The 20,933-nt window shown below is 54.5% G+C and overlaps 1 protein-coding gene across 5 annotated transcripts in view; it reads left to right on the top strand.

Moving 5' to 3' along the window:
• The first annotated feature begins 722 nt into the window (after positions 1 to 722).
• CAMK2G (calcium/calmodulin dependent protein kinase II gamma) overlaps positions 723 to 20,933 on the top strand; it is a 57,850-nt gene continuing 37,639 nt past the window's right edge. For 2 of the 5 annotated variants that reach the window (XM_023755082.1, XM_023755083.1), the window contains exons 1-2: positions 728 to 1,021; positions 13,765 to 13,824. In XM_023755082.1, the coding sequence (XP_023610850.1) occupies positions 793 to 1,021; positions 13,765 to 13,824 (289 nt within the window). In that variant the 5' untranslated portion in view covers positions 728 to 792. Of the gene's footprint in view, positions 1,022 to 13,764; positions 13,825 to 20,933 lie in introns of all 5 variants that reach the window. The other 3 variants (XM_023755084.1, XM_023755085.1, XM_006090292.2) reach the window with 2 other exon arrangements.

Consider the following 20,933-nt stretch of genomic DNA (forward strand, 5'->3'; position numbering starts at 1 on the left):
CAGCTCCAGCCCCGCTGCGGCGCCGAGGGTGGGGGGACGTTGGGGGCCGGCCCCGCCCCCCGCCGGTGCCGCTTCCAGGATCCCGGCCCCGCTGCGGGGCGGTGCTGCAGTCCCCCCGTCCCCTCCCCCCATCCCTGCAGTGGTCCCGGGAGCCGCGCGCGCCGCCGCCGCATCCCCCTCCCCTCCGCACTGAGCTGGCCGCTGCAGCAGCCCCGGCCCCCCCACCCCCACCCGCAGCGCCGAGCCGGCCACTGCAGCCCCCGCCCTGCCCGCCCCCCTAGACGTTTCCAGAGCTGGAGAGTGCGCGCTCCCTTTGGGGAGGGGAAGACTCGAGGCAGATATCACGGGGAAGGGGCAGGAGGGCTATGGATGAGACCCACAACTGCATCCCCTCTTCCCGCCCGGCAGTGGAGCCGGGGTGCAGTGGGCTGCAGGCGGTGGGGGGAGATCTGAGCCTCACTTTTGCACCTTTCCCGATGGTGGAGGGAGATTTCTCTCTCAGGGGGTTTTACCCTCTTTCTAATCTCTCCTTCCCCTGCCTGCACCTCTTCCTGCTGAGAGCAGGGCAGGGTCTCTGTTCCCTGCCCTGGTTCTCTTGGCCCGACTGCAGGGCTGTCTTGTGATGCAGCAGGTGTGTGTGTGAAGCATGCCCACCAGCTCCTGATGTGCAGCCTGAGGCTGGGGCTGGGGCTGGGCCCAGTGACTGGACGAGGCGGTGGGAGTGGGGTGGTCCCCCGCACCTCTGTTCAGTGTCATGCAGTGGCCACATCTCCTGACCCATGTTGGATAGTGATGGTCACTGGGCTGGTGTGTGTATGTGGTTTTGACGAAGGGTGGATGGGCGCGTCCCTGTCCTCAGACCTGAAGCATGTCTGTGTGACTCTACTGTGCTCCGTGTCCCAGCTCTTTCCCCCTTCTCCCTCCAGGGGTGCTTTCTCTGTGGTCCGCAGGTGTGTGAAGAAAACCTCCACGCAGGAGTATGCAGCAAAAATCATCAATACCAAGAAGTTGTCTGCCCGGGGTGAGTGTTGCCCAGCTGGGCCTCTCCCTGGGGTGTCTCCAGGGGTTATGGCTTCTTCCGAAGATGCTCTAGGAGTTGGGGTTGTGCATTTCAGCACTTGGAGAAGAGTTGGGATTTCAGGGTGGGCGGACGTCGAAGCCCGGGAAGGAGTTGCACGGGAAACCTGAAGTGCTCAGATGGAAGAATGAAGCGGGTGTAAGAGATGTAGGTAGCTGCAGTCCCTGAAGGCTCAAGGAGCTTGGTTTTAAAGAGAGGGGGGACATTGGGAATGTCGGGCGGCATGGAACGGCGAGCTCTCAATTGGGGGCATGTGGAGTGTGTGTGTTTGGGGCAATGGTAGCCACTCCAGGTCTGTCCCAGGCCCTGTGCCCCCGTGGTGACTTAGGATGGAAATGCAGCAAGTGAACAGCTCTGACAGATCAGCCTCCCCCTGCCCACCAGGCGGCAGAACAGACTCCCAAGGGAAGGGAATCTGTAAACATCAGAGGAGGCAGCTACTGGCGAGGGCTTCTGGGAACAAATCCTGCCAGATGAACTTGATTGCTTTTTTGATCAAATTACAAAGTTGGTGGTGCAGCAGCAGATGCAGTCTGTCCTGGGTGGAGAGTGATGCCTCATGGTCTGGAATTCTCAATGGCCTGGTCTGGGTGGGAGCCGCATCGCCTCCGGGTCTGAGGGTGAGGAGGGGCCAGGCCTTAGAGCCTGACTTGTGAGATCCTCCTGAGCACCTGACCGCACCTGAAGCCAGGAGGGTCAGGCCCTGGCTTTCACACCTCGCACCTACACTCCCTGAACCTTGTCTTGGGTGCTTGCCAAACTCACCTCATCTGATAGGTATAGACCCAGCTGTGTGTGAAGTGCTCTGTGAACAGGTCTGGTGAGTACAGAGGTATGTGGATGGGTTGGGTCATCAAGGGCTGCCGGGTGCAGCAGGGGGACACATTTTATGAGATTCAGAGCAGGGAATTTAGGGCTGGGCAGTAGGATGCCTTAAATACATTAGGAGCCAGGACAGATGCCTGGGGGTAGACAGGGGAAGACTAGTCTATCGCTAGTAATGACCCAGACATCTCTAGGGTAAGAGATGTAAGAGATGTCCCCAAGCATTGGAGAAACTATAGAATTCCAGAGAGAGGGCAGTGGGCTTCTGTCATGTTGACAGTTGTCCTGGGACCTAGTTAGCAGGGTGTCTACCTCCTGGCTGGGAGGGCCCCTCTCCATCCCCACAGGCAGAGCTCTTCTCGCTTTCTCCCAGCCCCCATCTCTTGCTGCTCCTCTACGTTGGCTATAAAGTTGACTTATTTGTTTGTTTTCTTTCTCTCTGGGTACCTTGAATTGGAGGCAATGGTTACCATAGAGATATGTGGGCAGTCAGATGCACTCCTTCCCTGGGGTGCAGGGAGGGGAGGGTACAGCACGGTGGGCTGTGCTCCTTGGCAGACATCCTCTGGCCAGGGATGCAGGGTGCGGGCAGAGATGACAGCCTGAGAGTGCGTACCTTCCCGTGTCCACACGGCATAGCCCTGGTGTAGTCTGGTGTCTCCAGTTAATCATGTCATGCTTTGCTTTTCCTCATCTCACCAGTGTCCTCTGACCCAGGGGTGAGGGATGGAGAGATGACGGGGCGCCCAACTCTGGGGTGTGGGCATAGCTGGTGAGGTGACTTTGTAGAGCTGCCTGCCTTGGGCTGTCATTTTCTAGTCCCTCCCTACCCACCTGAACTTCTCTGACCTGTGTAATCATGTCTCTTGCCCATCCTCACCTCCTCTCAACCTTGCCCTGTCTTTCCCAACTGATAATCATTCTCTCCCTGCCCAAACTGGGTGAGGTTTGATTTCTCTTTGATTTTTTATTTTTTTTTCCCCTCAAGAAGGAAATTCTTGTGTAAGATCATATGCTTCAGACAGCAACTCCCCCTCTCTTGAGATGGTTATGCCAAGTCTGGGGCTCTGTTGTATGGCTTGTGTGCCAGGTTGACTTTGGGACAGAGGCCTACTCCTGGCTGATCGGCACAGATGCCAGCAAGAGGGTCAGGAATATGTAAGTGCCAGTACTGTCTGGAGGTGGGAGAGTGGGAGGGTGTTGTCTTGGAGATGGAGGGAGCAAGCCAGGGGCTGTGCTGTAGGTGTGGGCGTCAGGGATGTGAGCTCCTGGAGAGGGTTGGGCCAGGGGGCCCACCAGGCTGGTGCCCATGGGGTTAGGGAGTGAAGGCCGCGGCTTCCCGCAGCCTCTCAGTTTACGCTGTATATTTTATAAAGGTGCAGTAGCTGGGTTTGGGTTTCATTCGTCGCTGTCTGTCTGTCTAGGGCTCCGCAGGTGTTGGATTTCTGTGTTTGGGAATGTGGTGGGTCCACCAGGGTCACTGTCAGGGTCTGAAGGGGGTGGCGGTGTTTGCAGAGTCTCCCTGCCTGTTCTCTTTCTTGTCTGCGATTCTCTGTGCTGCAAACCGAAAGGAAAGCAAGCGGGTATCGAGCTGCTTCTCCTTGGCATTCATGATGAGGTGGCCCAGGAGGCACGGGGAGAGATCACCTGGTCTTCTGGCGGGTGGATCCGGATGGAATCCTTCTTTTGCCCTGTTGTTTCTTGTCATTGTGGCCTCAGGCCCAGGTTGGTGGCTGGGTTGCAAGGTAGGGAGTTCCTGTGGCTGTACATTGTATACTGTCCTTGTGGCCCTGGCTACGTGAAGTCTCTGAAAGTCACATAACGTCACTCCGTTTGCTTTGGGACAGCGATCGGTGTGGAGTTGGGGCTCTTAAGGGAACCCATGGTTCCAAGCTGAGCTCTCTGCTGGGCTGAAGGAGGCATTTAAAATAGGCTTGGATGCAGGAGCTAGTGGGCCAGGTGATGGCAATGATAAGTCGTTATTTTAAGATTTAAGAGCACCCCCCACCCCCAGGAGCCTGAGCCCTTATGTCTTTTTTTATTTTTAAATCTTCATATTCCCTTATCTTTATTCATATGCATATAGATTTTCACCTCGTGGTGCATAACATTTTATATCCTGCTCCCTTGCTTACATCCAAAACATTGCCCCATATTGCTACAGTTGAAGGGCAAATGGTCCTTCCTTTCTTCTACATAGTTTAGGATTTATTCTTGGAACAATTAGCATCTAAGAAACCTCTGTATTTGGACCATTTATCTTCATTCCAATTGCTTTTACTATGATGGATACTTGGCCTTACTATGAGAAGCTACCAGGAGCAAATATTTGAAATCTGGTACAGCACTTACTATATGTATGTATGTATGTATGTATGTATGTGTATAGTCTGTCTCAGTGGATAGAATGTCGGCCCATGGACTGAAGGGTCCCAGGTTCAATTCTAGTCAAGGGCACGTACCTCAGTTGCAGGCTCGATCCCTGGCCCTTGTTAGGGTGCATACGGGAGGCAACCAGTCGATGCGTCTCTGTCACATCGATGTTTCTCTCTCTCTCTCTCCCCCTCCCTTCTTTCCTTCCACTCTAATATCCTCCGACGAGGATTAACAAATGTTTCTCTTTAGTCTGTATATCCTATGGGAAGTAATTTCTATTGAAGCTAAATGAAAACCAAAAGCTTTCCTCTTCCCAGCGACCTGGGAGGTAACGGGAGGGACCATATCTGTTTCTTTACTACTGTGTGGGCAGGGCCTTGCCAAGTGCCCGAGACATACAGGGCATCTGTGTGCTGAATGAATCGATTATAAAAGGACTACATGGCCCATCATGGTTGCCTTTTGGCTTTGGCTCTGGAACCTCATAGCCAAGTTGTTGGAACCCTTATACCCTGGTATTGGCTCGGGTTCCCCCTTTTTGCTCCATGGAGCCAGCCTGTAGGCCTGACGGAGCTGTTGGGAGAGGACGGATGAGAGCAAAGACCTGTGCTTGGGACATAATGCAGGTCGGAGAGGTAGGAAGACAGGATAGCTTAGGATTCCCTGTCATGAGCAGCCGTCTAGGGCAGTGTGGGAACGTCTCAGAGCAGTGGTTTCCAGATTTAGAGTCTATAAGGACCACCTTGAGCACTGGTGAGGACACACGTGCCTGGCTCCGGCCACGGGGGTTCTGCTTCTGGGCGTCCGGGGTGGGGTTCTAGAATCCACATGCAGGCGGCCCCTGAGCCGTGCTCTGAGAAATGCCATCTGAAATCAGCGACAGCAGTGACAATTGCTCTTGCCATGCTTTCTGCGATTTACCAGACACATGGTAGCCCAGCCTTCTCCAGGTGGCGTCTCTGCCGGCCTGTGGCCATCTGTGCACGAGGGCCGCTCTGTGATTTGGGGCCTCCTTCTGAGCTCCCAGCTTGGGGTGTCGGTCCGTGTTCAAGGCTGTGGCAAGCTGTGCCTGGGGTTGTGGTATGTTGGCCACCAGAAGGGCAAAGGCTGTCCCTTTCTGGGTCCAGCTGGCCCTGGGGACTGAAATAGGATCCCCCCGGGTGGTGCCAGCTGAGAGTCCCCACCCCCTTAGTGTTGGCCTGAGTAGCCCCCATGACATTTGTGTCCCCTGTGGTATCTCCAAGTGAGACTTTCCTGTTAAGGATCTGGGTGAAGTGAGGGGAGGGTGAAGCAGCAGTGGGCGGGGGAGAAGGAAGAGAAATCTAGGCAGCACTGGAATGCCGGGGCTCGGGAACTGGCGGAAGCATTTAAGGAGGTTGTACGCAAAACCATGCTTTCCTCCTAAGGAGAAAAGGAGAAAACAGGCCATTTTTTTTTTTTTTGACAGAGAAATGGACATCCTGTATATAAGTGACTGAGCTCCCCTAACTCTTCCTCCCAAGTGGATTAAGAAGCAGCCTGGAGGTCCCTTCTCTGTGCCAAGGCTTCTGCCCGGCCAGTTTCGTACCGTCATGCTGTGAGCTGTGTGACTTAGCTCACGCAGCACTGGCCTGCCACCTGCCCTCCCATCCACCTTCCCAGAGTGACTTTGGGCGCTGGCATCATGGGGTGGGGCTGGAAGTTGGAAGGGGGTCCCGTCCCGTAGGCGAGGCCCCTGCTTTCTTCCAGCTGCTTGTTCTGGTCCCTCGTCAGAAGCTGTGCCCAACTTCGAGGCTGTGCTGAAACCCTAGAAGCGAGCGGCTGACCCCGTTCTCTGCTGAGGCTGGAGACGGGCAAGGGGAGGAGTGGGTGTGATGGGCTCTGCCCCCATCTCTCTATTTGCTGCTCTCTGGGCAGCCCTGGCTGGCCGGCAGGGCCTGATCCCGTGGGTGCCAGAAGCGTGGTGACAGGAGGAGACGGGCACTTTGCACCTCTTGAGTGCCTCTCAGCGGAGGGCCTTCATCGTCTTCCCATAGACAGACAGATCTGCCCCTCCCTGGGCCAGTGGGGAAACCGAGGCACCGAAGTGTTGTTTGCCGTGAGCCGTTAGGTACGCCAGTGGTTTTGCCAGTGTTCGGACCCCAGCATACTCGGGTGATGTGGTCTCCACTTACCCGGGGCTCCTCCCTTTAAAACACAGTTTCTGGGCGTTTTGTTCTGTGGTGAATCCTGATAGGTCACTTCCACACCTCTCCAGCGAGGCCCAGAGCTCTGAGCCCAGTGGAGCAAATCTCTCCTCTCTGCTGGCTGAGGCCTTGCTCTTGGTTGTACCCACGTGTCTGGGTACAGACCCCTCGATGGTGGGGGGAGTCCCAGCCACTCCCCCCAGCACCGTCTCTACTTCCTGGGCCCCAGCAGCTTCCCATCTGCTCCCCTCTTTTCTCCTCCCTTTCCCCTCCCCCCCCTGCTTGCTGCTGCCCTGGGAGGAGCTATTTTTAGGGGCTGCTTCCTGGGATGTTTTACTTGGGGCTGGTTACCATGAAGGAAATGTCACCAAAACAGTGGGCAAAGGCTGCCGGCACCCAGAGCCCTGCTGGGGGCATGGAGAACTCGGCGGCTGACCCTGTTCTGGCCCTTGAGCGTGTCCAGAGTGTCCAGAGGCAGAACCTTGCCTTCTTGGGGCTTGCTGGTGACCCCGGGGGATTTTCTCCGCCCCAGCTGGTTTGGGAGACTTTTGCTGCGGGACACTTCTTGGCACCTCTTTCCTGTGCCTCCTGAGTTAAGGCAACTTGGGGCTCAGGTCTTTGTGTCGCTGCTTAAAACTGCTCCAGTTCGGACTGCAGAGAAGGGAGGACAGCGCCAGCTTAGAGGACAGAGCCTGGTGTTCACGTGGTGCTCACATGGCACATGCCAGGCCTGGCCTCTTGTAGTCACAGCCCTCAGCCAGTTCCCGGGTGTGTGGGTGTGAAGGAAATAGAAGCCATGCCCCCTGCTCTTACATGGTGGCCGGACTTCGCTTTTAATGGGAGACTTTGCACCTTTATAGTGAGATCCAAAGAGGAAGGGGCGTGGCGTGGCAGTGTCAGGGTGCGGTCAGTGGGATTGTGGTGTGGGATTCCCTCCGGTCAGTGCCCAAGGCCAGGGGCCGTTTATAAGTAGCTGGAGAGTGGGGGTTATGACACCAAATCCCTACACTGCCCTTGTTTCTACTTCTCAGAGTAGATCTAGGGGGCTAGGAAGAAGGGGAGCCAATCCCCAAATCGAGCATCTGGAATTGACGAGCATCTGGAATTGACGGGGCTTTTAGAAAGCTGCTCCCGGTCTTGTGAGGGCCATAGGCACAACCCTTTGAGATACCCTTGGAAAAGTCAAGGGTGTCATCGAGATTGGACTGAGGAGGGTCCTCATAGTCGGGGCAAGGGCTCTGGGTCCTTTCCCACGGACAGGAGGTTGTGTGTTTCGGTGGCAGCAGAGTCTTATTTGAAACTAGTGCTGGCATTTGTGGTTTTAGAGAAATGTCACTAAATCAGCGGGCAGGCCACTGTTTCTCCAGCCCTCCCTGGCCCCCGGTCCTGTGGGGGAAGGAACGTGCACGTGGAGTGGGCTTCTCTCCCGGGGTCCTCGGGAAGAGATGGTTCCCGGGCTCCGCACTCCCTTTTGCTGCAGGCTGTCTCCTCACTGCCTGCTCTCTCTTTTCGGCCCTCGTTGGCACATCTGATCACGCTTTGCTGCCCTTTTGGTGAAGGGCGCCTGCCTCTGTGGAGCCTGGACCAAGTCTTGAAGTGCTCGGGCAGAAGGCAGGAGAGGCCAGGCCGGCAGGGACCCTCCGCCCTAGGTGTGCTGCTGGGCGGGGCCTGAAGCCGGTCCCCGATAACAGCTGCTTCTGCTTTCTGCTCCTGTTGCCACCTCTGCTCTTGAGGGGGGAAAACCTTGCAGAGGGCTGTGGTTGGAACTGGGCTGAAGGCCGGCAGGGGTGGGCCTCTCCATGGCAGTAGCACACAGGCAGGCAGGAAGTGGCCCTGTGCAAAAGCGGGAAGTGGCTGTTGTCAAACAGGAAGGGGGGGCTGGGCCGTGGGGAGGGGGTGGGGACCAGCCTGGTGGAAAGGTGGGCGGGAAGGTCAGCCTGGGAAGGTCGAGGCCGTCCCCTAGGAGCAGCGAGGTCAGTGGTCACTGGAAGGAGGTGTGTCTCAAGGAAGAAGGCTGCTTTTGTGCCCAGAGCAGCTGGTGTGTTACCACCTTGGGTAGTTGAGCCACAGCCTGGACCGACCCCCGGGGACCAGGACAGTTCAGGGGCCTCGTCCCTTTTGAGGTTGGGGATGCTGTGTTGAGCTGGGACAGCCTTTGCCTTTGGGAAAGGATGCTCTTCCCACCATACTTGTTCCTGAATCCTGCTGCTGCTGGGGTGGAGCCCTGCTTTCCCCCAGACGTGGACCAGCCCTGGAGGGGATTACAGGACAGAAAGTGTGTGGAAAGGGGACTGGAGACGAGCTGGAGAGGCCGGGGTGCTGGCCGGCTGCGCGTGGTGGGAGGAGGCAGGGGAGAGTGTGGTAGGCAGAAACCGCGGCTCATTGAGCAGAGCTGGATGGCAGGGCGCCACAGCCAGCGAGGCTGGAGCTGCGGAAGAGGAGGGATCCGCAGGCGGCGTTGCTGCCTGGGCTCTGCGCTCTGAAGGGCCCTGTTGCTCACCTTCGCCTGCAGGCTGTGGACCGAGCAAGGGGTGGAGGAACACCCCTCCCCCAGGACGGCTGTGGGAGCCTGTCAGAGGGCTCAGTTGGTGTGCTGTGTGCCTGGTGCCTGAGGGAGAGTAACTCTCTCAGTGTCTCTGGTACCAGCCGTGGCCACCAAGCCCTGTCCGAGAGGCCTTCCTGTCTTATCACCGGGCCCTGGGGAAGGAGGCTCTCTGTGTGTGCCCAGCACCGTGCCGAGCACTTACTCAGTGACCTCATTTAATTCACCTCTGTTTTATTTTATTTTTATTTTTGTAATATATTTTTATTGATTTCAGAGAGGAAGGGAGAGGGAGAGAGAGAGAGAGAAACATCAGTGATGAGAGAGAATCATTGATCAGCTGCTTCCTACACACCCTCCACTGGGGATTGAGCCTGCAACCTGGACATGTGCCTTGACCGGGAATTGAACCGTGATCTCCTGGTTCTTTTTTTTTTTTTTAATTCTTTATTGGTTAAGGTATTACAAATGTGTCCTCATCCCCCCCATTAACTCCCACCCTCCCCCACCCCCCCACTCATGCTCTCTTCCCCCTGTTGTCCATGTCCATTGGTTTGGCTTATATGCATGCATACAAGTCCTTTGGTTGATCTCTTCCCCTTACCCCCACCCTCCCCTACTTTCCTTCTGGGGATTGATAGTCTGATCGCTGTTTCTCTGTCTTTGGATCTGTCCCTGTTCATCAGTCTGTTGTTCTCTATATTCCACAAATGAGTGAGATCATGTGGTATTTATCTTTCTCTGACTGGCTTATTTCACTTAGCATAATGCTCTCCAGTTCCATCCATGCTGTTGCAAAAGGCAAGAGTTCCTTCTTTTTTACCGCAGCGTAGTATTCCATTGTGTAGATGTACCACAGTTTTTTAATCCACTCATCTGCTGATGGGCACTTAGGCTGTTTCCAAATCTTAGCTATGGTGAATTGTGCTGCTATGAACATAGGGGTGCATATATCCTTTCTGATTGGTGTTTCTGGTTTCTTGGGATATATTCCTAGAAGTGGGATCACTGGGTCAAATGGGAGTTCCATTTTTAGTTTTTTGAGGAAGCTCCATACTGTTCTCCACAGTGGCTGCACCAGTCTGCATTCCCACCAGCAGTGCACAAGTGTTCCTTTTTCTCCACATCCTCTCCAACACTTGTTGTTTGTTGATTTGTTGATGATGGCCATTCTGACAGGTGTGAGATGATACCGCATTGTTGTTTTGATTTGCATCTCTCGTATAATTAGTGACTTTGAGCATGTTTTCATATGTCTTTCGGCCTTCTGTATGTCCTCTTTCGAAAAGTGTCTATCTAGGTCCGTTGCCCATTTTTTGATTGGATTGTTTATCTTCCTATTGTTGAGTTTCATGAGTTCCCTGTAAATGTTGCAGATTAAACCCTTATCGGTGATATCGATCTCTTGGTTCTTAAGTTGAGGTCGACGCTCAACCACTGAGCCACACTGGCCGGGCATCTCCTCCATTTTATTATTTTTGTTGTTGTTGTTATTACTATTTTTAGTCCTCACCTGAGGATATTTTTCCATTGATTTTTTAGAGAGTGGAAGGGAGGGGGAGAGACACAGAGAGAAAAGTATCGATGTGAGAGAGACACATCGATTGGTTGCCTCCAGGGCCGGGATGGAGCCTGCAACCAAGGTACGTGCCCTTGACCGGAATCAAACCGGGACCCTTCCAGTCTGCAGGCCGACGCTCTATCCACTGAGCCAAACCGGCCAGGGCCGTCACCTTCATTTTAGCACAAAATAATGTGCTCTTACTCCTTTGGTCCTAATCCAATGCCACCTCCTTGCTGAGGCTTTCCCTGACTGCCCTCTACACTCTCCCCTTCCCTCTTTTATTTTTCTACATAGCACTTGCCACAACGTCGGCCATGCCATCCACTTCTTATTGTCTGTCCCTCCCTCCGACCCAGCCCCACTCGAGTATCAGCTCCATGAGGGCACAGATTTTTGTCTGTTTTGTTCACGGCTGTATCCCCAACATCTAGAACAGCGCCTGTCACAGAGCAGGCCTCGGTGCATATTTTTTGAATGAATGAATGGGGCTCAGGTGGGTTAATAACTCTGACATGGCACCGCTGGGACTCGATCTGGGGCTGTTGGACTCCAAACCTGATGAGTTAGTGGCGGGATTCCATGGCCAAGGATCAGAGCAAGGACCCAGGCTCAGCCCAGGGTTGAGAGAAGACACAGGCTTCCCCCAGAATGGGGGCCTGGCTCCTTGGCGTTCGGGTCGAACTAAGTGACCAAGAGGGGCCCTCTGGACCCTGGGCAGCTCCTTCGAGGAGCTGGGCGCATGAATCTGCCTCGCTGCTCTGCCCACTCTGAGTCATGAGCAAGCCAGAGCGCCCTTATTTTTAGTGCTGTTGCTGTTGTGGGACTGTAACCATTAGCCAGTAAGAGACTTAAGGGAGGAGATAAACATTAATCTTCCGGGCCTCCCCTCAGCTGCCACCTCCGCATAGTAAGATGCTCTTCTGCACCTGCCCAGGCAACCAAGCCCAGGGGTTGGGGGGTGGAGGGTGGTCAGGTGAGTGGTCAGAAAGAGAGCTGGTAGGTCTGTAGCTTTGGGGCTGGCTGGCTTGGGACCTCCAAGCCCAGGTCCAGGGGGCCAGGAGGAAGGTGGGTTAGCTCTGACATTCTCCCAGCCAGATCTGGAAGAAGCAGGCCCCCCTGCACCAGGCAGGGCTAATTGCTGTTTCCTTGACGACCTCACCTTCTGAGGGTCCCCGGGACGGAGGGATCCGGGCGATGTGGGAGCAGGGGGTTCCCTGGGGTTCTCCTGGCTACAGCCTGGTCAGTGTTCACGCCGAACCCGAGGATGGGAAGGAAGGCCTGACCCAGATCTTTGGGCAGCTGGGATGGATTAGCTGGGCAGCAGGAACTAATCTCTGCCTGTCCCTACCTCCTTCTTCCACGGAACAGAGCTGTCGTTAGAGGGAACATTTTGCACAAAGCTGGGGGTGGTTGGTGAAACAATAAATATGGATTCCTTCTAGTCCATAAACCCTACCTTATCTCAGAATACATTGTCTCATGGGCTATAGGACCTCAGGCGAGTTATTTAACTTCTCTGGGCTTCAGTTCCATCACCGTAGCACCTCACCAGTAGGAGGGCTGTGAGGGTCCGGGAGGCCTCACAGGGGCTCTTTGCTGTTTAGTAGAGGTGGGTGGGCAGAAGCCCCTGGCAAGGGAGGCAGCAGTCGCTTGACAGGTGTGACGTGAAGGCATCTGCTGGCCCAAGAGATATTGGGGTGACCTGGACTGTGTTCCCCAAAGCCTGGAGTTTTTACTTGATGCCCTCACTTTTCTTTATCCTGTCGTCAGAGCATCGAGATGGAGAAAGAGGGCTCAGACCCACTGCCCGTGTGACCTTGGGCAGTGACTTTAACTGTTTAAGCTTCAGTTTCCTCGTTTGTAGTGTCATGGAGCTAATCAGATCCCCTGCCTCACAGGGTTTTTGTAAGGATAAAATGAGATAATCCATGCCTCTGCCTGGCGTATAGTAAATGCTTAGTAAATAATAGTTATTACTACTATAGTTGATGTTATTGATAAACACTTATTAAGCCCCTGTTGTGGTAGGAACTCCCCAGAAAGCACCACTCAGAAAGGTCCTACCCCTTGCCCTAGCTGGATAGCTCAGTTGGTTAGAGTGTCATCCTGATACACCAAGGTTGAGGGTTCGATCCCCAGTCAGGGTACAGACAAGAAGCAACCAATGAAAGCATAGATAAGCATAACAACAGGTAAATGTTTCTCTTTTCCTCGATCTCTCTCGAAAATCAATCAATCAATCAATCAATCAAAAGAGCCTGGCTGGTGTGGCTCAGTGGATTGAGTGTCATCCCATGGACCAGGAGGTCCCGGGTTCGATTCCTGATCAGGGCACATGCCCAGGTTGCAGGCTTGATCCCCAATAGGGGGTGTGCAGAAGACAGCCAATTGATCTATCTCTTGCTCTCCCTTCCTCTCTGAAATCAATAAAAATATATATTTTTTTAAAAAGATGTATCTGCCAGCTCTGGCCAGTGTGGCTCAGTTGGTTGGAGCATCATCCCATGCATGGAAAGGTTGCGGGTTTGATTTTTGGTCAGGGCACATGCCTGAGTTGTAGGTTCGATCCCCAGTTGGGGCACGTGTGGGAGGCCATCGATCAATGTTTCTCTCTCACATTGATGTTTCTTTCTCTCTCCCCTTCTTCCCCTCTCTCTGTAAAAAATCAATAAAAACGTATCCTTGGGTGAAGATTAAAAATAAAATAGCTGTATCTGCCTGGTGTAGACGTGAGCTCTCAATAAACGTTGCCTCTTAATTTTTTCAAATCGTCACCACCTTTGTTGTCAGCACCATTATGCTTTAGGGTTGCTTTGAAGACTAAAGTAGGAAATACATGCAGCTCCCAGCACAGTGCCTGGTCAGATCGTAGGTGCTCAATAAAACTTAGGTATTAGTAGTATTTCTAACAAGAAAGAGGTTGTGGACACCCCGGCCCGATGAAAGCCCTGCAGTAGTGGCAGGAGTCCCAGAGCTTAGTTGGAAACCTGGATTCACATCACTCTCTAGCGGGCGGTGCTTTCCTAAGCCATTTCCTCGCCTGGAGAAGGTGGTCATGGTGCCTGTCTCCGGGATTGCTGTGACTTGCTGCATGAATTCAGCAAATTGTAAAAGTGCATAGTTGGTGCCTAAGCATTGAACGCGTATGAATAGCCAGGGGGCCACAAATAGAAAGTGTGGTTGATGGCTTTTGGTTTTTCTCCTCTGCTTTTAGATCACCAGAAACTAGAACGTGAGGCCCGGATATGCCGACTTTTGAAACATCCAAACATTGGTAAGTGCACTTACATACGAGTACTGTCTTTTGGGGGCGTTTTGTAGCAGGGGCTGGAGAACGGAGGTTCGCTGCCTTTTGTGTATGGAACTACTTCTGACCCTGGGCCTTGGCCTGCCTGGTGTCTTGTTTTTCCCAAGCGGGAAAGCAGCCGGGTCTTGCTCAGAATTCTGGGGCGTTCTAGTTTTGAGGCCTGGGTGTCTTCATGCCCACAGTGCCATCTCAGGGCTGGGATGTGCGATATCGGAACAGGCTTCACACTCCGTTTCTTCCCTCCTCCTTCTGTCTTGGGGCTGAGGCCCGAGGTCCTCGGTGTGTGAGGCTCCGGGCTGGTGTCCCTCACCAGGGCCCTCCACGGCCGTCAGGAACGGGTCCGGATTTTGTTTCTGGACTTGGAAGAGTTTTGTTCCTGTGGCGGTGTCGTGCGTGCTCTGGGGGTTTCCATGGTGCTCCTGTTTGTATTCCCCAGAGCCAGGGAAGCGAGCCGCCCACCCGCCTGGCTTGTCTGGAGAAGGGATGGCAGGAGCCACTTGGATGGGGAAGGAGAAAAACACAGAGGATTTCTCCCTGCTCCCACCCTGACGTGGGGGACAAGAGCACATTGTTGGTTGTTCTAAAGCCTGAGGAGGTTTGCCTGCCACAACCCACTCCAGCTCAGTTTTACATTGTTCAGCTGAAACAGTCTCTGCCAAGAGCCTTGGCCCTGATCTGACGCTTCTCGCAGGGAGGACAGAAGCGGGGCCGGCTGCAGCGTCGGAGCAGAAACCCCGGTCTTGGCTTGAGGCAGAGCGGGGAGCATCTCCTAGGTTCTCCCCGAAAGCCCTGAGTCATCACACAAAGCATGTGTTCCGTGCTCCTCGGGCACAGCCTAAATATCGGGGCCCCCCACAGCGCCCCGGAGGCCACCCGCTCCCCTCTGCCGTGGCCAGGCCCGTGAGGCGACCTGCCAAAGCGTGATGCTTCCTCAGCCTCTGGCTTCCCAGATCTGGGGCCAGAGTGCTTCACGTGAGCTATTGCGTGGGAGAGCTGAGGTCGTACTCCGGCCCAAGGGGAGAGGAGCCGCCCCGAGGTAACCAGAACCCCAGCCATGCAGGGCTTTATAGATCACAATCGGCAGCTTGGGTTACACCCGAGCAGATTGGCGTAGCCCGCGCTCCGCTCTGCCTGGCGCAGGGTGCTCCACGGAGCCAACACCTCTCAGCCGGCAGGTCCTGGGCTGGGAACGGCTGGGGCCCCTGGGCGACCTCGAAGGCAGGCTCACACCTGAGAACAGACGGTGCCGAGACACCCCTGGAACAGCAGTCACAGACCCAGGCGTGTTTTGGTTGGGCTGGCTCCGTGGTCTAAAAACATTTTTTATTATTTGCTGGTCAGTATTTAAGCATGAGATTTTGCATCTTGAAAGAATTCTCTTTCCTAGTCTTTCAAATCAGGAGGCTGGGTTCTGCTGAGCCCACTTCTGTGCGTGCTCAGAGTCAGCTGGGGGAGCTGGGCAGTGGTGGCCCCCTCGCCCACTGGCCGCTGGCCTTGCCACTCCCCGTTATCTCCCGGGGCACCACCTGTGGGGCCTGTGGGCGTTGTGAGCTTGTGACCTCTGCCCTAGAAGTTCTAGAACAGGAAGAAAAGGCCCGTGGGTAACTAAAGCCACGCACAAGCACCGAGCACTTTGGTGTTCTAATTCCGGGCCTCAGGGTCTGTGCACAGCAACTTCCTCTCCTGATGCTCTGAGTGACCAATTCGTAGAACAGTGACCAATCGCCCTCAGGAGGAAGGAGAACAAGGGGAGGGGGAGATGAGGCAGGAGGCAGGGCCAGGTCTGCAGCACCGCGGCATAGGCGTGGTTGACCACATTGTTCGGGGCAGGGCGAAGACAACCGAGAAACAACCACGGAGGAATCTAACCCAGCTGGTGGCTCAGTGGTTGAGCATCAACCTATGAACCAGGAGGTCACAGTTCGATCCCCGGTCAGGGCAGGGCACATGCCCTGGTTGCAGGCTCAATCCCCAGTGTGGGGCGTGCAGGAAGCAGCCGATCAGTGATTCTCTCTCATCATTGATGTTTCTATCTCTCTCTCTCTACCCTTTCCTCTCTGAAATAAAATAAATTTTAAAAAATGGGATTCTAGTTGAAATAAGCTTCTAACCTTTTAAAAATGTATTCCTAGAAATTAGATGTATACTTTTTGACCTTTTAGACTATACTTGGTTTGATGGCCCCTGCTTTGTACCACCTGCCCCCAAGTCAGAATTAAGGCAGATGGAGAGACCATCTACCCTAGCCATCTGCTCTGTAGGGAGACAGCAGGCCCCAGGAAAGGCCGGGCGAGCCATACTCACTTTGTTAGCAGCTGATTGCCTAGAACTGTGCTTGCATTTCATGACTGCTCCCAGGTCCTGAGGGATGTTGGTCTGAGGCCCTATTCTGGGGTCAAGGGCAGGGGGAAGAAAGGGTGAGCCAGGACTGTGTCCTGGGAGAGCTGGCTGGCCAGGCTGTCCGGCTTCCGGTGGGAACCAGGCCTCCTGGAGATGTGGCAGAGCTGTGGGCCCAGGAGGCCGGGGTTGCCAGGGATTCTGACCTGGCTTGTGGCAGGAGAGGAGGCAGTTTTGTCCCCCTCATTCACTATTCCTCTCGTCTCTCCACTGCTCCATCCTTCAGAGCTGTGGCCCTTTTGGCTCCGGCCTCTTTAACTCCATCCCCCAGGGATACAAGTGGACCAGCCGAGGGTGGTACAGAGTTGAGGAAGCTGAGAGCACAGAGCTCAGGGTCCAACTGACTCGGGAGGGGACTTGGTGCGAGGAGTGAGGCCTCCCCAGCTTTATCTGTTCCGTCCCAGGGGTTAAAAGCCTCTTGGAAGAGAGAACCCTAATGTAGACTATGGACTCTGGCTGATAATGGCGTGTCATTGTAGGTTCATCAGTTATAACGAATGTGCCACTCTGGTGGGGGATGTGGCTGGTGGGGGAGGCTGTGCATATGTGGGGACAGAGGGTATGTGGGAGCCCTGTGTACGGTCTGCTCGGTTTTGCTGTGAACCCAAATCGCTCTAAAAAATAGTCTGTTAATTTTTTTTAAAAGCCTATTGGTGATGCGGTGTACTGCAGAACCAAAACCAGCCCCAGGAGAGTGGCCAGGGGTGTGGAGTTGAGACGGGGAGACGGCAGGTGTGCTCACCGGCTAGTTTGAATGGAGTGTGTTCCGCCTGTGATCTGCCCGCTCCCTGCTCTAAATTCCTCTGATGAAGAGACTCCGTCTTCCTTCGTGCTGAGCGGCCCCAGCAGTGTCCCTCCCAGACCAGCCCTGTGGTTTAGAGCAGCACTTGTCAAACTTCTTTGTGCCCGTGGATCTCCTAGGGATCATATTAAAATCAGATCTGATTCAGGAGGTCTGGGGCGGCCCTGAGCTCCTTGTCTCCAGGTGATGCTCACGGTGCTGGTCTGTGGACCATCTCCATGGAGACGCAAAGGTCTGTGGCTTTGGCGTCAAGTCCAGGTTTGAATGGGGGATTTGCTGGTTAGTAGCGGTGATGTTTTTCGGCACATTATTCAGCCCGCCTGTGCCTCCGTGTTGTCATTCGTGCCTCTTTGTGGAGTTGGGAGGGTTCGGCGAGCAAAGGAGGCCTAGGAAATAAATGGGGATGAAAACACATTCTAACTGCCAGGAGTGATCTCTCCCAGACTCCAGCCCCAGCTCGGTTCGCAAGGTATTTAAGCCTGGCTGCCTTGGGCTCGGGGCCCATGCAGCTACCAGTAAGTGCAGCAAAAATAGTAGCAAAGAAAATGAAGGAAATGTTGAATCGTGACTGAACAGCTCTAACTCCCTACCCACCACTCCTGGGGGCAGCCTCAGGCTCCCCCTGAGCCCCGGCCACAGGACTCCTTCCGACTGTGTTTCTTGCTGTGGGCGTTAAGAGTGACACTTTTCCAGTACTTTCTGACCACGGTTTGTTAGTTAAAATATGGCATATTGTTGGGTGTGTCTTTTTTGTATTTGTTTTTTGTTAATTCTCACCTGAGAATATTGTTTCCATTGATTTTTAGAGAGAGTGGAAGAGAGGCTGGGAGGGAAGCAGGGAGGGAGAGAAACATTGATGTGAAAGAGACCTAGCCAATGGTTGCCTCCCACACACAGCCCAGCCCCGGGGGTGGGGGGGTGGGGGGGTGGGGGCAGGGATCGGGATTGAACATACAACCCAGGCACGTGCCCTTGACTGGGAATCGAACCTGGGACCCTTCGATGTGTAGGCCGACTCTAACCACTGAACACACAAGCCAGGGCAGTTGGGTGGTTTTTAAAGAATTGGAAATAGCCACAATATTTGGGTTGTGGCTTTGTCAGTCCTTGAAACATATCAAGTAAGAGTATCTGAGTGGTTTTTGGCCTGTTCTTCCTTCCACCGTTTGTAAAGAACAATAATTAGGCTATAATTAGGCTTATCACTGTCCTGTCATGAACACTACAGTCCTTTCCCCGCTCTTCCTGTCTGTAGACGCGTCTTCCTGCCCTCTCGTCACTGTGGATGGGCGGGGTGTCGGGTTATTTCATTGCACGCACCCATAGCATCCTTTCCTTCTGCCTCACGGCCCTCCACCGTCGTGCTCAATTCCGTTCTGGGGTAAGTGCTGGTTTAAAGGCTGTCTTCCCCGCTCCCCTGGAAGCTCGTGGTGACAGGGCCAGGTTTCTTGTCTTCACAGCTGGATCCGTGGCATGTACGGCCACGCCTGCTTCAGAGAAGGTGCCGAATGGACGCTGATGAGTGAATCAGAATGGCCAGGGCTCGTGGGGACAGGGCTCCTGTGCCTAAGGGGATGGAGAAGGTGACAATATCAAGGGTCTGATGCCCGTTGGTTTTGGCTTCGAGTCTCAGCTCTGCCCCTTGGCAGGACCTCGAGGGTTTCTTTGGAGCCTCAGTTTCCTCTCCGGTTGGATGGGGGTGAGCAGAAGTACCTGTCCCCCAGAGTCAGTGTGAGCGTCAGTAAAACCCCGGGGTAAAGCACTTGGCACAGTGCCCAGGCACAGAAGCAGCTCACGTGTTGGTTATCATTTGGATCATTAGGAAGAATCCGCTTGGTGGGCACTTCGAGAGGTGCAGTCACATGTCTCCCCTTGTTCTCATTTCCCTTTTAATTTTCTTTACAAATGGAAACCAAACACCAAAAACGATAGCAGTCTCGTTCAGACACGGGCCTTCCACACCCGCTGGCACCCACTCCGGAGCCCTTCTCTGGGCTGGGTGGCCTGGGAGGGGGAGTCTTCCGCTGCGGCTTCTCCTTCCTCCCACCTGGGCTCTGTGTGTGGCCTCACGGAGAAGGGCAGGTGCCAATGACTCCCTGTCTGGGCATAGGCCCGGGTGCCCGCCCTGTTCTCAGCCCTGCTGTGCTGTGCTGGGGGTGCGGTGGGGGGAGGGTCCGGGCAGGCAGGCTGGCTGGGCGGCAGGACTCCCCGGGGGCGCGGTGGTCAGCACGGAGCCTGCTGTCCTGTGAGCGCGCCATCCAGCTGCTGTTAGTCACCTCCCTAACAAAGCTGGTTTTTGGCTTCTGGGACAGCTGATTTCCAGGGGATTATTTGTATTACACACTTTAATGCTTTTTAATAGCAAATTTCTAATTAAATGGAAAGTCCTTTTGGAAGCGAGGGAGCAGCAGCTGCAGCAGGACCCAGCATGCAGCACTGACTGAGCCCCGAGGAGCACAGTGAGGAGGCGGCGGCAGGGCTTGGGGGCTCGCGTGAGCGCCTGGGTGAGCGGGGCGGGGAGGCACCCGCGCCTGGCTGCGCTCCTTCCTTCTGTCACCTGCGGGCTAGAGAAGCGGGCTCCTGTTTGCCCGAGGACAGGAGAGAACGGGTTGAGAAGCACTGCTGCCTCTGGTCCCATTGGTAAATCACAGAAATACTGAGTTTGGGGTGGAATTTGGGGTTGAGTAACCAGATCCGATCAAATAAGGTAAGCAGTGAGAAGTGTAAACAGTCCTTAGGCCCTGGTTCAAACCCGGCAGGCCTGAGCCCTCGTGTGTCAAGCGAGGGGAACCATGGCACCCTGGTGATGGCTTCGTGCCTGGATTTTAGGTTCTGGCTGATCCCGCCTCGGTGAGGAGGGGATGTAGGGAAGCACCTCAGCCCTGATAAACTGCTCTGACACCAGAAATGGAAGCTGGCGTTTGGGGAAGAGAAAAGGTGGTTTTTCTGTGTCCGAGAACGTCACTGGTTGGCTTGGTGTCGGGCCATTCCTGAAGTGCTCTGTGAGGTGCTCCTGAAACTGCCGAGGGTTGGAGCGAAGGTCAAACAGAGGGAACTCTTTGGAACAGAGGTTTCCCATCCAGAGAGTTCAGGTGAGGGAAGGGACAGGAACAGCCAGACCGGCAGCCAAAGCATGGAGCTGTGTTTGCATTAGAATGATGCTCGGAGCTTGGCGTTTAACCCAGAGGGTGGCTCTGTGGGCAGAAGCTTGTAGAGAACTCAGACATTAGATTGGTTTTCTGCCCAAGAGGCCTGGAGGCGGGGAGTGGGAAGGGATTCTGCTCACCAGCCTTCTCTTGCAATTGGTGGGTTGCCATAGTCGGCTCCACGCAACGGCCTCCCAGACCCGTCGATGCTGTTGTAGGTACATTCGTGAATGGTCTCTCTCCCGGGCTCCGTTATTTTGTTGCCTGGGTGTGTGGGCCACTCCACCTGTCTTATAGGAAACAGTGGTGTAGACGGGTCTTTGGAGACAGATAGAGCTGGATTCACATCTTCACCCACCATATCTTTGGCCTTTGGCAAGATATTGTATGTTCCTGCCCTAGCCAGCCTGGCTCAGTGGATAGAGCATCAGCCTGTGGACTGAAGGGTCCTAGGTTCGATTCCAGTCCAGGGTACATACCTTGGTTGCAGGCTCAAGCCCCGACCTCGTGTTATTATATGTTCCTGAACCTCCTGTGTCCTCATCTGTGGAATAGGAGTAATACTCATCTTACAGTGGTCGTCAGAAATAATAAGCTCCTTGAAGACAGGCACGTTGTCCTTCCTAAACCTAAACCCCCTAGCACAGGGTCTGGCACATAGTAGGCACTCAGTAAATGCCTGTGGCATAAGTGGTGTATGCCGAGGGCTTACAGAAGGCCTGCGCATAATA

Source organism: Myotis lucifugus, unplaced genomic scaffold, assembly GCF_000147115.1.
Source record: "Myotis lucifugus unplaced genomic scaffold, Myoluc2.0 scaffold_69, whole genome shotgun sequence".
Classification (NCBI taxonomy): Eukaryota; Metazoa; Chordata; class Mammalia; order Chiroptera; family Vespertilionidae; genus Myotis; species Myotis lucifugus.